Source organism: Leptonotus elevatus, chromosome 18, assembly GCF_054856555.1.
Source record: "Leptonotus elevatus isolate MCC_2025b chromosome 18, RoL_Lele_1.0, whole genome shotgun sequence".
Taxonomy (NCBI): Eukaryota; Metazoa; Chordata; class Actinopteri; order Syngnathiformes; family Syngnathidae; genus Leptonotus; species Leptonotus elevatus.
This window is the reverse complement of record NC_141256.1, coordinates 6,251,993-6,267,897: the sequence shown is the minus strand read 5'-3', so window position 1 is coordinate 6,267,897 and position 15,905 is coordinate 6,251,993. Positions and strand designations below refer to the sequence as shown.

At 40.0% G+C, this 15,905-nt stretch overlaps 1 protein-coding gene across 1 annotated transcript in view; it reads right to left on the bottom strand.

Annotated features, from left to right (window-relative positions):
- Window positions 1-15,905, bottom strand: part of LOC147158384 (forkhead box protein N3-like) — an 81,786-nt gene that overhangs the window by 40,649 nt on the left and 25,232 nt on the right. Inside the window, exon 2 of the mRNA XM_086061469.1 lies at window positions 4,598-5,197. Coding sequence (XP_085917595.1) covers window positions 4,598-5,179 — 582 coding nt within the window. The 5' untranslated portion in view covers window positions 5,180-5,197. The remainder of the gene's footprint in view (window positions 1-4,597; window positions 5,198-15,905) is intronic.

Sequence of the window (15,905 nt, the reverse complement as noted above, 5' to 3'; positions counted from 1 at the left end):
AAAGTTAAATTCCTTCCTATTTACTTTCTCATTCACGTTTGTGTTCTCATTCTCATCTGCATATAATCGCTAACAGGCGTGTTTTCCTCATACTGGAACTAGAACTACTTTCTGCTTCTGTGTCTAAGAACCATGGGAAATGTAATCCTACCAGTCTAATGCTGCGATCAACGGTCAGACCCAATGCATGCTGACCTTTTCTGGCAGCATATTTCCAATGATACAATGCGGGACCGATGCGAGGTAAATGGCACAGTCAACTTCCAATAGCTGCCGGGACCAAGCAAAAATGTTGTATAATGGTGAGTGCAATGCTTTGTTTAGCACTGTTCAACTTGAATTAGAAAATCTGATCATACTAGTTTGAAGTGATTTTATCCCCTCCAGACCCAATAATTTTTTTTCTGTTGGGCAATTTATTTATTTACTGGTTTTGACTCTTTTCCCACATAAGAACATGGAAATTTTTTGGGGGGGGTTATCTCATGTTTTTATCTGTTATAGTGGACGCCAGGATAGTATGGCTGTAACGTGTTGTAAACTTACCAAGCTTATATGTAACATTTTTAACATGAACAACATGCAAATCAACTTGCGATTGTGATTGGTTAGCTAGGATCCAATCATGAGCCAGAAGTGTTGACATCATCCAAATCATGCGTTTTTATTGGTTTAGACACAACTATGTCACTCCACTGCAATCGTCAGGTGTAAATTGTTTCAAAATATTAGTTTAGGGTATTTTTACAGTTTGAATTATTAATATAGATTATTATAAACATGTTTTAGGGGTACATCATTTTATAGACGTTTATTGGTACATAGATGCTGTATATAAAAAACCTACTTTTATTCCAACATGATAATTAATTTCTAATGTTATAAATGTATGTAATGTAAAGTACCTTGTTTCATAACAATTGTTCCTTTGTGCACCATGGGCAAGACTACGTTAGTCAAGCCAGCAACTGCTAGAGTTGACTGCAACAATTGTTCATGCTATCAATGACGGAAAACACAGCCAACGTAGTGAGGTCTACTTTTATTTACGAAAAAACAACAAAAAAATTTTAATGTCTCCAAATTAATTATCAATTAATGAACTGTCAAAATATTAATATCTCTAAAACAAGACCCAATTGAAAGAAACAGATGTAAATTTCAGACTTGGCAGCCCGGAATTACTCAGAAATTACTCAAATATCTTTGGCCCTTGGGGAAAAAAAGTTGACCCGTCTAATGAACGATGCCAACAAACGGCATCATACAGTACACAAGTAGGAAGAAAAAACTGCTTTTTAAATGTGTTATACACAGGATGTTATACACAATACACATTAATGTAACACGACACCTCATAGTCACTCTTGTATGAAAAATATAAAATTGTCCACTCTTTTATTCAAGTACTGCACTGTTACAATACTGATGCAGTGATCCAGAAGTCTGAGGACAACGCTTGTCATTAGGGCATGTTATTGTGCAAAGTGAGGAATCCTGTTTATAAACAAAGCCATGGCAACCTTGGGCCTCTCTTCTAGTTCTCACACAAGCTTGCCCTTCCACACACAATGCTGACGCGCAGTCACACACAAAATCGGGCACGTGGAGCAGCAGGCTTATTCTAAGCGAGTCCCCATCTTGTCATCTGCCTGGATATGACCCAGAAATACAGTCACCGGAACAAATAGGCCACTGTCATATTAATCTCCACCTCTACAAATTGATGGAAATATAATTTGGTGTGTCTGCGGTAATCCATCTTCCGGCTGCTCTTAAAAACTTTCCCCAAAATCAAATTCTATCATTTCTCCTTTACAACAAGCCCTAATCATGACATAATGCAGTATTAAGGAAAGTATTTGAACCCCTGCAGTCATATTTGAAAAGGCATCAACAGGTAATTGGAAAAGAATACAAGAGAAAAAAATGGTGATATTCTCAGTGAAAAGCTTTGAGTGGCAGCGTCAGACGGAAATTACAGAGATTCTGTAATTGCAGCTTCAAATAAAGCACAGTACTTGGCAGGTAGAGTAAGAGTCTGCAGAGATGTGCCCTCATTTCTACACAGACACAGCGCTCAAGCACGTGCGGGAGTACTTTTATGCATGCATGCTTGCTCCTGAGTTTGCATTTTGCCTGCGAGCCTGTTTATTTGTGTGTGATTTCAAAATGCGTGTGTGGAGAGCGGAATAGGTTTGAAGGGTTAATTAGTGTGCTGTCTTGAACAGTGTGCAGTGACAAGAAGACAAGGCAGGGTGTCCTTGCCAAAATCTCCTCTGCGCATGGTGCGCCACATGCGCACTTACAGTACCCGTGCACACATGCAAAGAATATATAACAGCGGATGAGGACGTCCACTCAACACCTCTGTACCCAATTGTAGCCCACGCACACACATTCGCATATTTTCACACGCAAGCCAAATCGGTTTTCCCGTTGCTACAGCAAAAGTATACTTTTATGTCAACTGCAACCTTGTTACCATGGAGATATGTATACAAGAGAAACTCTGTGCCCTTGTAGTCAAGGGCCAGATGACAGCATAGCGTGAGCGAGACACACGTGCGCACCATCTTCTTCATCCTTCATTCAATTTGCGCTTTAATACGCACGCAGCTTACTCAAAATAGGACACCAGGTTCATTCAGTGGTCAAGGAAGGAAATATGCCACTGTATGATCTCAAACAGATAAACATGTAAAACCAGCATTGATCTTGGCGGTTTGTCCCCCACCCCCAACACCCGCAGGCCTGATGAAATCTTAAGACTGCCGGCGTCTGCGTTATTAAATCTTCCAGTATTAATTTAGCGCTAATTGAGTAAGGGATTCATTCCCCGTTTACCCCGAGTCTATAATAGAGTAAAATCGGAATGGGAGCGCCCGTATAAAAGACTATATCGAGACTTAAATCAAACGCGAAACGCTGTTCCCACTGGGGAAACGTTAGAGCGAAAAAGAACTAAGAAAGCGAGATAGAGATCATCAACTATTGATAGGGTCGGATCTGGTACAGCTGTAGACAAAATACGGAATATGTTGAATTTCAAGTTGGATATCCCTGCAAACCACTGATAACTGTCTCTCTGTGATATAAGTCACTATCACATGTGATGGAGTGAATAATGCGCCCAATTGTATATTAAACTTGTACATCATAAAGATTTATACCCCCAAGTATTCTGAATATGGCTGTCAGATGACACCAGACTAGTTTATAAATACATGCACATACAGTATAGAATAGCATAGAATGTTGCATAGTGAATAGAACTTCTAGTCAAACGCCTTTGAGGTTTGAAATTTTGACAACTTTTTCAGGAAAAATACCATAAAAGTTGTTCAAAAACTGTCGTCATTTGTAACATCAGACAATAAGCCAGAATGATGTCAGCAGACCACAGTTAAGCCATCAAAGAATTTGCGGCGCATATTTTGCTTTTTGATCACACTCATTCCAAAAGGACTAACAACTCCTGATACAAAATGTTCTGCAACTACGCTCACTTTTGCATGACACATGTTATTAAAGTGTACATCTGGAGCCCCATTTCAAGGTATTGATGGGGAAATGAAGCATGTGTTGTAAAGTTTGATAAATATCTGGTGTTCCCATTTTTTGGTCTAGTTTTGGATTTGCCAAAATAATTCAGCTGGTTAATTTTAATGCTCGTCGCCAAGTTTGGGGTGGATGTGACGTCACCTCGTTGACAGGCCATCACTCGCATCCATTAACTCATTCACTCCCAGACATTTTCACTGAAGTAATCCCCTTCACTAGCGGCTGTTTTACTGGATTTTGACTGATTTCGCAAGACCCACAGAATATTGTGTTATATTGCTATAATAACATGGAAACTACCAAGAGTCTCTTCTTTCATCAGCAAATTTTTTTTTTCTATCTGTTTCCATTTTGCAGCAATTAGCATTAGAATATAGCTAGGTTTAATCATTATTCACAAATCTATTTAGAAGAGTAAATTAGCTTTTTTTTTCAATATGGCCCTAGTTGATCTCTTTTGCTCTGCTGCCACCTGCTAGCCGTTTGTGTAATAACTACAATTTCTTCAACCGTTCTCTGAAGTTGAGAGGTTGCATCAAAGCCTTCTGTATGCTCTAGCATAAAAAAAACATTGGAAAAACATATAAATACGTCTTTGGGACACTTAAAACATTTAAAATAAAACATATTTATACGTTTTTGGGAGCAAATTAGTTAATTACCATTATGTAAGATGCCAGATCGCTTGCCAAGTTGCTTATGGCTGTAAATCTTTCTCTACCATTGCTTCAACCGCATCAAAGCCTTCTGTATGCTGGAGCATGAAAAAAACATAAGAAACGTATAAATATGTCTTTGAGACACTGGTAATATTTAAAATAGAACATATTTATACGTTTTTTGGGCGCAAATGAGTTAAGACTGGTGGGGAAAGAGTCCATAGGATATACTTTATCCTACGTATATGTCAATAAAATAACATCCTTTTGGGATTTCATGTCAAATAACATGGGCGTAAACAATGGGTAAAATGTATTCAATTCAATTCATACACCATTAAAAATGCGTAGAAAAAAACAGCTGCTGTGGTTACCTGACTGCGGTCTTTATCCACCTTCTTGAAGCATTTGTTTAGTGACAGATTGTGGCGCACTGAGTTCTTCCATCCTGTGGGGGCGCTTGCAAAGTAGGGAAAATGCTCCAGGATCCATCCGTAGATATCTTTTACCGGCAGTCGCTTGTTCGGCGCATCCTCGATAGCCATAAAGATCAAGCAACTGAAGGAGTACGGCGGTTTCCTGTTGGCCCCCGCTGCCAAGTCGTACGGCGAGTGTGCATCGCCCAACAGGGGGTCGTCCGGGCATGGCGACGTGGAAGAAGGCGAGCGGGGGTGCTGGCCGTCGGGGTCCAGCAGCGGGGAAACGCTACGCAACCCCGAGTGGCTGAAGCTGTTGAGGAGGTCAGTACTCTCGTGGAGCCAGGAAAGACTGGTGAGCTCCTCGTCGTCAGCTTTGGAGAAGGAGGCTGACAAGGACAGGGAGAGGTCTGCCGCCTCTGCCTCGGATGCTGCCGTTGTGGCGTCCCCTTGTCGGTACGGCGGGCTCATGCCCTGTGAAGCGCTGGCTCCACTGCTGGGGCTCTGGGCCTTCTTACTGGGGGGCATGGTGGGTCCCATCCAGCCCCGGGCTCACTCCTGCAAAGGAAGAAACAGAGAGTTAGTGATGGGAGAATAAGAAGAGGATAAGGATTGAATTGAGAGAGGGGGCAAAAAAAATCAAGGTCATCTTGTGTTATTCATATGTCTTCCTCATTTTCTTAAAGGCCAAAGGGCAGAGAGACAAACCACATACTTTTTGGGCCACATTTCCAATTAGACTGCGAAAGACATGAATAGGGAAGTGTACATCATCATTTTTCTCACAGGCTTTCTATCCATTTCTCACTGGCATGGCAAATTTAGTGCTTCACTGGTTGGGAAACTCCGACATGTTCAACTGCCAGCCAATTACGCGCGTACCATGCAAGTATTGACATTACACAAGGTTGCTGTCACAATATAAGTATTCTGTTAAAAGGTCTCACAATTGCTGGATTACACATGCCATGCCAAGTCTGTAATATTTGAAGAACATGTCATGATGTAGTTAGTATCTTTGGAATGTACTGTCACTGGATTCTACTTGCTTGCACCGCCTGTTAATGACTTAATTGTATTTAGATTAGAGCTATCAAATGACTAAATTTTTCAAATCAGTTTAATCACATTTTAGAATTTTGAGTAATCACGATGAATCGCTTCATTAAAAAAGACCAATTTGATCAACATTTTTTGCCCGACAAATTTGAAGAGCACCTGTTGTGTGTTAATTATTTCGACATTTAATGTTATGAGGACGTCTTCAACATTTTTTGAACAACTGCTCATGCTCATCATCCTCTTTTTCTAATCAGTTAATTACTTGCATAATTTAAAATGGGAGAAAAAAATGACCCCAATATTTTGACATGAACAAATATTCTGAATGTCACACACTAACATTTATTAAATGCTTTACTTTAATGTATGTAGTTATGTTTATTGCTCAAACAACAACGTAACCATCCGCTGTCAACAAAAAGGATAATCTGCGGTCAAAATAGTGTGATTAATCTGCGTTAATACCTGATTAATGCAATTAGTTCACGCTTTACCTTTGAAAGCACTAATTTACATACTACTCCATACATTCAAACCCCAACCTCAGAACTGTAAAGTCAATGGATTAATCACTCACATCATATGGCATTTACAAGGCGTTACACAATCTGAATTTTTCGACAGATGAGCGATCCACAAGTTTGATAATAACGATAACCGATCACCAAATTGTTGGAGCAATATATCTATATTAAAAAACTTCTACACTTACTCTACAGTTGACCGATGCCATTTGCGGTGGATAAGGACTGGCCCAACCCACGAATAGGGAAAACCCATGAATAATTGACGTCAATTGTAATGCATTTAAAAAATAAAAAATAAATGTTAAATGTTGATAATCAATAAATATAAGATGCAGTCTTATTACATGGAGCCGAGGGCAAATTAAGACAGTGTGACAATCAGTGGTACTTAACGTTAACCTTTAACATTACAGCCGATAGAATGCAAAATATAGTCTAATACAGATCTAGCCAATCAGATCAGTGTAAATAACACATTTGTTAAAATTTCCTTTGATTATATGCTATTATTAATAATGATATTCATCTAGAGCAGTGGTGGACAAACTCGGTCCTCAAGGGCCAGAGTCCTACAGGTTTTGGATGTTTCCCTGCTCCAATGCAGCTGATTCCAATCAACAGGATCGTTATCAGGCATGGAGCTTGCTGATGAGCTGATCATATATCAGCTGTGTGCTCTAGATGAATATCATTATTAATAATAGCATATAATCAAAGGAAATTTTAGCAAATTTGTTATTTACACTGATCTGATCGGCGAGATCGGTATGCCCACCCCTGATCTAGAGTGAACAATGGGCACAACAACAGTCATATCAATAACAGTCCAATTTATACAAATCTCTACAGGTGTTTACATTTTCAAAAGCTCACTTCTACAACATTTCCCCAGGAAATCATAATGCACACTATGAACTACCTGCGGAGGATAACTGGTGCCCATGGGCACCATGTTGGTGACCCTTGGCATATACTGTATATACTAGCAGTCAAGTTAAATCCATGGTTGTGCATTTTGTTGTGGCAAAACAGCAAATAGGTGAGTATTTCAGCAAATAGCTGAGGATAGATTCCCTCCTATAGACAAAAAAACACGAATTGAAAAAAAAATTAAGTAAATTAAACTTTTTGATTTCTTCTTCTTATTATTTTTTTTATTTATTGTATTTTATTGTATTTTATTGTATTTTATTGTATTTATAAATTAATTATTATTAAAAAAATGTATCATTGAAAAATTTAAACCCTCCTTTCGAGAAAGTGTCGACTGTCGACACATTTCTTTTAAGAAAAATTGTTTTGAAGTCTGAACACATGATAATGAATTGTGTTTGCCCCTAGAGGAGGTTCCACTATATTGGATCAAGAGATTATTAGTAACCAGTAGAAGTGTCCCTGCTGACTACTAGGCAATATTACAATTAAAACGGAATGCATTTCCATGTATTATAGGTAATATGGCCTCTGCATTTGCCTCTGGAAAGTGCACATCGCTAGCACACACCATTAGTGACACATTAAAGGGGTGGGCAGCTTTCCAATGATTGGCAACAATAGGAGGAGCTCGATCCCTTGCTCAAGGGCACCTCTGTTGTGAATTTGTGAGGAGGTTAGTTCAAGTTTGACAAACGTATAAAGCTGCACATCCCAAATTTGATATACTCCCATCACTATTTGAATATGTCAGCTCTGACAAAAACATAAAAGTTTGAGCACAAAAATCGCAATTCACATCTAGCCACCATGCGGGCAACCACACAATACAAGATGCTCATAAAACCAGTAATGCATGTAGCATGCAAACGCAGACACGCATGCATCCGAAAGGCGCATACACGCACATCAGAGAGCAGCACCATTAGGACACAGGGATTAAGTCCAGATATGTTCTGGCTGGCCCCTGTGTGGTGCGATCACTCTCTAATCCAAGGTGATCATCTGCCGATCTGTCCCCTCACTCTGCGTGATTGACGGGCAGCTGTCACCCATGGCAACCTACTGCGCCATGACAACTGTCAGCCCGCTGCAGCTCCATCCGCCACATCGCCATAGCAACAAAAGGGAAACAACGCAGTCCCGCTCCTGTCTGCGTTTCCTACCTATCTCCGCGTCTCTCGCTTTCAATTTCCTACCCACGCTGATAACTCTGCTTCGCGGTGTCGATAGGCTGTAGTGGAAGGACTACGCTAAATATAGAATTGTCATGTATAGCCGCCGTTCCGGCTGGCTCTCCCAACAGTGGCGGGAAACGCCAGCGAGCCTTTGATCACACTCTTTCTGACAGTAACATGCTCGTTCAACAAGCTGTCTGAGGAGGCGCTTTGTTGCATCGATATTGACATTGAGCGTAATGAATTCAAATGATCTATACATGTGAAAGCTGAAAACAGTGAGCTTCAAAAGGATGGGCAAGGTGGTGTTTGGTGTCTAAATGTTTGACAGGCCTGTCGCAGTGTGTCCAAGCCACTCCTGGAGAAGAAGCAAGGGCATGTCGGTGACATTAATCCTAGTAACAATCCCCCGGAATGCAAAGATGGATCTGATGCTCCCGTTCTCGCCATCTCCTCTCCTCTTCCTTCTCCTTGTTATGTTGCCATAGCGGCAAGGGGGCCATGAAACATTACGGCTGACAGTAAAGTCATCTCATTTTACTGTTGCTATGACAACAAACTCCTCACTGTTGGTTGGGGCCAGCGTGAGCTGCCGCCCAAGCCTGGATCGCGCTTGAGTGTGTAGAAGTGGATGCATGCGTGCATATGTGTGCGCTACGGTGTCTCCCGTGGGTTCTAATAAAGCTTAACACACTTGCTCAGCTCTAAACAAACTTTCATGCAACTCCAACAGCGGCCCCCTCAAGACCGACTGCTAAAGGACAAAGGCAGATATCGCAGTGTGTGTTGGTATGTGCGCGCATTTGTTTGACAGATGGGACTGTGCCATTCTCTCTGTTTTCTTCATTCTCCAGATCACTTTTGTGTTTGCATGCCTTGTTTTGATTTGTGTTTGGCATGACCACATTTGGCTTTGTGTGTGCATGTTCCCCCCCCCATGCATTTGTGTGTGCGCGAGACCCAAAGTACACTCTGAATATCTCTCTAAGTATCGCTCTCAGTTTCATCCTATGAATACCAATGTGGTATCGAAGGTATAATCTGTTAGGTTTGTGAGCCTGGCACCACCCCGACCGACTCTGTTTGCACTTTCTAACCTGATAACACATACCTCTAAAGAGACAATTCAATTAGAATAAATGTCTTTCTCTGTTTGAAACACCATTGTGGAACAGTTGGTGGCTCCGATTATTCCTACGATGCCATGAATACAGATTCCAAAAGACAGATTACAGACATCATTGATGAAACTACAATAGCACCCAGTCAGGTGCCTCCCCCAAGGCTTAAAATGTAGAGCGAGAAAAAAGTAAGCTCTGTTTTTCTTTGTTTGTTTGTTTGTTTCTCCATCCTGTTTTCCCAGTTAGCAGACTAGGTAACATTTACAAACGGCTATTGTCATTCTGGCATGGACAATACCACCGACTCACACCATAGTGATTGTGATCCAACTTCATGTACATTTTCACCAAATTTCTTTCTTCCAGGGTACAAAGTTTCATGGCAAGTCAATTAGTTTTTACACCGTCATGCTAACTGTGATCAAAACCGTTTCTGAACACAATTTGCATGTGGCAGAGGGAGAACAAAAAAAAAGCACCAGCGCTAATTTGTTCTTAGCAGAGTTTGTTTTAAAGACCTCCAATGCCACCCCAAAAAACCGCAGCATTGATATACTAAACAAAACAATTAACCATAAAATCATATAATGTTAATTCTAAAAACAAAGTAGCCAAAGTTAGTTAATACACATTGACAATAGCAGAGAGTATTTGTATTGGAAAATCGTTTTTTGATTTAAAAGATGCACGTGCATAGATCCAAACCAAATCAAAATATTTCGAGATACACAGTAAATTCTGTAGTGTAAATTTGACTCAATTTAGAGTAAATTTTACTCTATTTAGAGAGGGACCAAATAGTTTTAGAGTAGGCTAAGATTTACACTAGGAAGAGAGTAAAAAGAAAAAGAAAAAAGGGAAAATAAATAAATAAAAGTCACTCAAGGGTTGAGAAAAGAACTCACGACCTTCAGCTTGGGAGACTGCCACACTACCACCTGAGCTATGCCCCTCCTATTGTATGCTTATGTCCAAGAAACCAAAGACATCGTTTTTGGTCTCTTGGAGTTAGGGAGATTCCAAGGAATCATGGAATCAGCGGGAGCTCACACGAGCGATATACTAATAGAAAGCAGGAGCTGCTTGGCTCAGGGAGTAAATATATCTCCCAAGCTGAAGGTCGTGAGTTTGTTCCTCCACCCTTGGGTCAGTTTTATTTCTTCCAATTCTTTATTTTACTCTCTTCCAAGTGTAAATATTACTCTAAAACTGAGTCTATTTGGTCCCGCTCTAAATAGAGTCAAATGTACTCTCCAGAGTTTACTGTGTAGGTATTGAATCATCCTTTATTGGAGAAATATATCTGTCAAGGAAATGGCACTATTACAATACTGACAAGTTCATTTTAATGTATGTAAAGTGACAGCAAAAAATCATTGTATCATACTCTCTCGAACTGAGTACCGTATCAAATTGAATCGTAATCCCATTGAGTCAAACCGAATTGAATCATTCCACTTTCAAATCGAACACTCCTTGAATCATTTCGCACTCCACGTATTGAAAAACTGTACCGAATTGTCTTTTGTGGAGAGATAGATGCAAGTGATCAGCTATTACTGTATTTCCTAAGAAAATGTCCTGACAATTTTTGAAACTTTTTCTTTTCAAGGTACAAATAGGGTATAACAAAAACTGGTTTGAACTGGAAAATTCTCGTCACAGTATGCTTTCTTTAATTGCCAACTGAGCAGACTTGGGCATGATCTAAATACAGATATTTTCATCATCAGCATTTACAGATGACCAAACAAGTAAACTGCAAACATGTTAATTTAGAAGAATAATCTGGGCATTGATACATCCTGCTGACCTTTTCTGACCGTCCCTATGAAGCCTCTGTGACTGTCAGAGTGTGCAAAAGGCGAGAAGGTTAAAAAAAATCCTCTGTGGCTAACGACTAATTCCCATTCTCTAATTGACAGTGTAATCATCTTACAATGCGTTCACGCTCTCGCCGATACCAGTCTAAATCGCATGTCCCATTTACGTAATCCTCGGAAGATCTTCATTCCCTGTTGGCTGCTGCTTCCGACTTTTGAATGTTTTGTATTCCAAAGCCAGACGAAACATTTCAATAATATCCTTCATATCACGAGCTGGAGTCTGCTCCCTTCTGGCTGCTATATTCGCAGAACCAACTTCGAGTGAAATCCCCCGGTTATCAAGTTAGGAGTCCCCCTCCCCCAAAATCACATCAGTGGAGGAATATTAAAATAAAACCAATATAGGCTTATGACATGCTGTCAGCGCTGCGTTTATTCTCTACACTGGGCCCTTAGTGGACTGAAACGACTATTACAACTTTGTCAGTTTGATCCCCGCTCATGACATATGTTGCATGTCACATCCTCCCGCTCCTCACTTTCCTGTCAGTCTTCACGACACAGTCAAATAAAGACTGTGCTAAAATAACCCCCCCTGGCCCCCGCTCTACAATGATGTAGTAATGCTAGTGTAGAAGACTGGTCGGAGTTATTACCTCGCAGAGAGGTTAGCTGAACCTTGTGGCTCACTCTGGTCCCAGTGATAAAGCAGACAGTCAGATGCACCGAGGCAAAACTAATCTGCACTTTTTGATGACAAAAGACGACCTTTATCACTGCTGCACATAGTCAGGTTGGCTGGAACGGGAAAGGGAGACCGATCAGAGGCAGAAAATGATTCCCGAGTATAGAATATAATAACTTCTGCTGCATATGTCAACAAGGAAGGAAGTCTAGTTATGGTCTCCATTTTCAGCCCCTGGACTATCACCCATCCAATGCATTTCCTGTTTCCACTGGGCTTCAGGCAAGTTGAGCAAGACCAATCACATCCTATAATGTCTTCCTCCATGTCATCCATGGTAGCAAAGAATCATGGAATAGAGGTCAGGTGGCCAGGGTGTCTCAGGGGACTGCTGCTGACCCCCCTGTCCCAGCCACTGCTCTCAGATGCATGGCAACCACCGCAGCCAGAAATGTTCACACAAACAGACACAAAATAAATATATACATGGTGTAGGCTTGACTTTTTAAAGGTGGCTCTGGTAGGCACAAACGACAAAAATACACCAGTGTGCAAATGTACTGGTTTAAACAAAAAAAAGGAGATGGTGAAAACAAAATTCGAACTCGATTTGTAAATACTGCCTGGATTTATACACGTCATAGTCCAAAGAAAAAACTATCCAATTTAATCATAAAGGTAAAGTACAGTTGTATGGGTATTTAAACGTACGAGCGCACTGTATAGTGAGAAAAAGGCTTAACGCCCATAAAATCCAAAATGCTCTGGCAATTGTTTTGATATTTTCTGAGGTTGAAGTTGACATGAGTAGAGATGCGCATGGAAATTTTTTATTGACGATTCATAGCATATTTTCTGTGTCAGTTAGCGATGTTTAGCTTTTGTACATTTACAGTTGTGCTTATAAGTTTATATACCTCAAGGTTATGTCAACTTTCAAATGTAACTGTAAATGGAGTGCACTTTTAAAGCGCTTTATCTACACCATACATTGTCCAAAGCACTTTACCAAGCCTCATAATCACATTTTTGAAAACATATCAGTGTAAATATGTGGCCGACACGCCAACGCAGCTGCATCAACCCACAGAAAGATTTCCATTTTAGTTTAAAATAACTTACTTTAAACTCCAGGTTCCCTCGCCGTACACTGGCCAAGGAAAGAACCCTGCGTGTTTTGTTTTTTTTGCTTTTGGTAACGTTTTAAATCCATCTGTGCTCTGTCACAGCAGGTAGCTAGCGCTAAGCTAACAGGCGGAAGAATTTGTCTCTCCAGTTCAGCGTCCAAGTTTGCAAACTCCCTTCATGCTAGGACGGCATCAGAGGCAGAGAAGTAACGACAAAGGTGTTGGTGCACTCCCTAGATGAGCTTTATTGACTGATTGCTTAACAGTTTAATATAATGCTCATTAGCCGGCAGCAGCCTCTCAAAGACCCACAGTCTTTCCTTTTTTATCAACTGTTTCCACTATTTGTACTGTATTCTCCACAGACAGAGAAATATAGCTACGCCGGGTAAGGCAATCCACTTTTTCCTTGACAATCGTATGTTGTTTGTGGCTCAATAAAATAATATGGCTTCAAATCGTTCGCCAGAGGGCTGCGTTTTCTGTTGAAGCGACTTGGTAGGTTTGTGAGGGTCGGTCACTGCCTGTAACATTTTCGTGTTTCTCCAATTTTTTTCCTCGTCACTCAGTGTGCAGCTGGCTTTAATCAAATGTCCAACAGTGCTAGAAAAAGATTGAAAATGATGTTGACCTATTGCACAGTGCTTTCCTGATTTTATGCAAATTGTTGTCAAACTGGTGCTGGAAAAGTTCTTTCAGGAACTGTCCAATTTTTTTTCTGCTACTAATTACATTGTTTTGGCTGTTTAACAGCTGTGTTCTAAAAAGGTCATTTTAAGACACTTGAGTTTCACAGTTGCTCACCTAAATTTTACTTAGGTAAACAAAGTGGGGCCTCCTGCAATGAAATATGTTGACTGGCCAATGAGGATTTTTTTTTTTGTTAATCTCTCTAAATATTTTGAACTCCTTTAGCAATGCCAATATTGTATTGAAGTAGGTGAGACTAAATCGATAAACCTCTCTAACAAATCATCAATTGTATTTGTATGGTGACGAAACCTTTCAAAATTGAACATTTAGCTTTTTTTAAGCTTGTGAAATAAGATGATTTGCAGCATTTTAGAGATAAACTGATTTATTAATTTTTTTTCAGGGCCGATGCGATTATTAGTACCGGTAGTCAATGAGGCCGATAACCGTTATTGGGAGCAGATATTCACTTTCACTAAAAGAGAAAATATTGGCGTAAAAAAAACAACAAACAAAAAACTCCAACTCTGAACTTTGTTCTACTGAAATGTTTGTAAGTATATGATTATTAAGCAACTTTTCATATTTGCAAAATGTATATATATTTTTAGATTATTTTCTTAGACAATAGACATCTTTGTTTAAATATTCTTAATAATAATAAACATTCAGGGAGATCCCAGGGTCATTGCTTAAAAAGTTGAAACCTTAAACACGTAAATTGCTTTCTACAGTAAAGAAAGTTTTCCAGGATCTTAATTTTAATTTCAAATAAAAACAGAAGGCGCAGAGAGTTCCCAAGGTCAGCTGCATCGCTTATAAAGTTAACTGAAATTTTCATTAAATAGCAGTGAATGCAGTTTTAAATTGATATATTATCAGCTGCCAGATTTTTTTTTTTTAAGGCCGATGTCAATATTCATCAAAATACTAAATATCACTGCCAACGGTAATGGGCTTGGCTAATAATCAGTCTATCCATACAGCATTTGCTCTTGTTTTGGGAAGTTAGCTTTAGTCCTCACAGACCGGCAGGAATGTGAACCACTACTCTACCATGCTGTCATTTAGAAGAAATGTTATGTAATATTCCAAAAAAAATTTGATTAGTTGGAATTAGTTCAGCCATAATTAAGACATTTAAAGATGATGAAACTAATCATACACTGCAGCTTCAGCACAAGTGATAGCTACAGCAGCCTAGAAGGACAAGAAATGCAGTAGAAAATAACCACACATCCGCTGTAATTTTTTTTATCTTTAAGCATATTTATAATCAATCCTCTTTATGTACTGCCAAAACAAGTAAGCAGCTAATAAGAACAATATACAGTACAGTATATGCACAGTAATGGAGTCCTAGAACATAACTGAAAAATTTGGACTCAAAACATATCAATTGGGCCACTTAATATGCCACAAGAACACTAACACTCATAATGCTTCCTGGGGAAAAAAAAGTGTTTGACTACCTCAGAGGCAAATATCTCAGACACGACATATGTGATGTACAATGGAACCAAATCAAATACTGCCGGTGAATAATTCAAGACGGTACACGCAGACACACACAGACACGCACGCAGAGCCACTGTGTTCCAAAGTAGGCTAACCAACAAAGCAAACAGACATTTGCGTCAGGCAAACAAAGTAAGCTTGCTGTGATTCATCGGCATCCAGCAGTCGTGGAGACACGCTCACCCTCGCTGCCTTAGGATGGAGACCAATCAGAGTCAGACGCACACAAACTGTGTGTTTTCAATGTGGACACTTGAAGGTGACACTGTGACTGTGCTGAGGTTGTCTTTGTGTGTGAAGGACACAGCACTTGAGTCCAGCTTAAAAAAGCCCAGGCAAGTCCAGCGCTTGACAGTGGCAATTACACAGCACGTCCCTGTTATAAACACCCGCGCGCTCACTCAGCCGCTAACGTCTGTTTCTCCACCACTTCGCTCTCCTGGTGGCACATTAGGAAAAAGTATCATGATAGCCTACTGCAGTACCAACAGTCTCATGTTTTCATCATTTCAAATATTTTCTAATGGCAGGTTCTCATATAAATCTTGTATCAAAATAACACATTTGTTGTTGTTGTTTTTTACTAAATTAGGTGT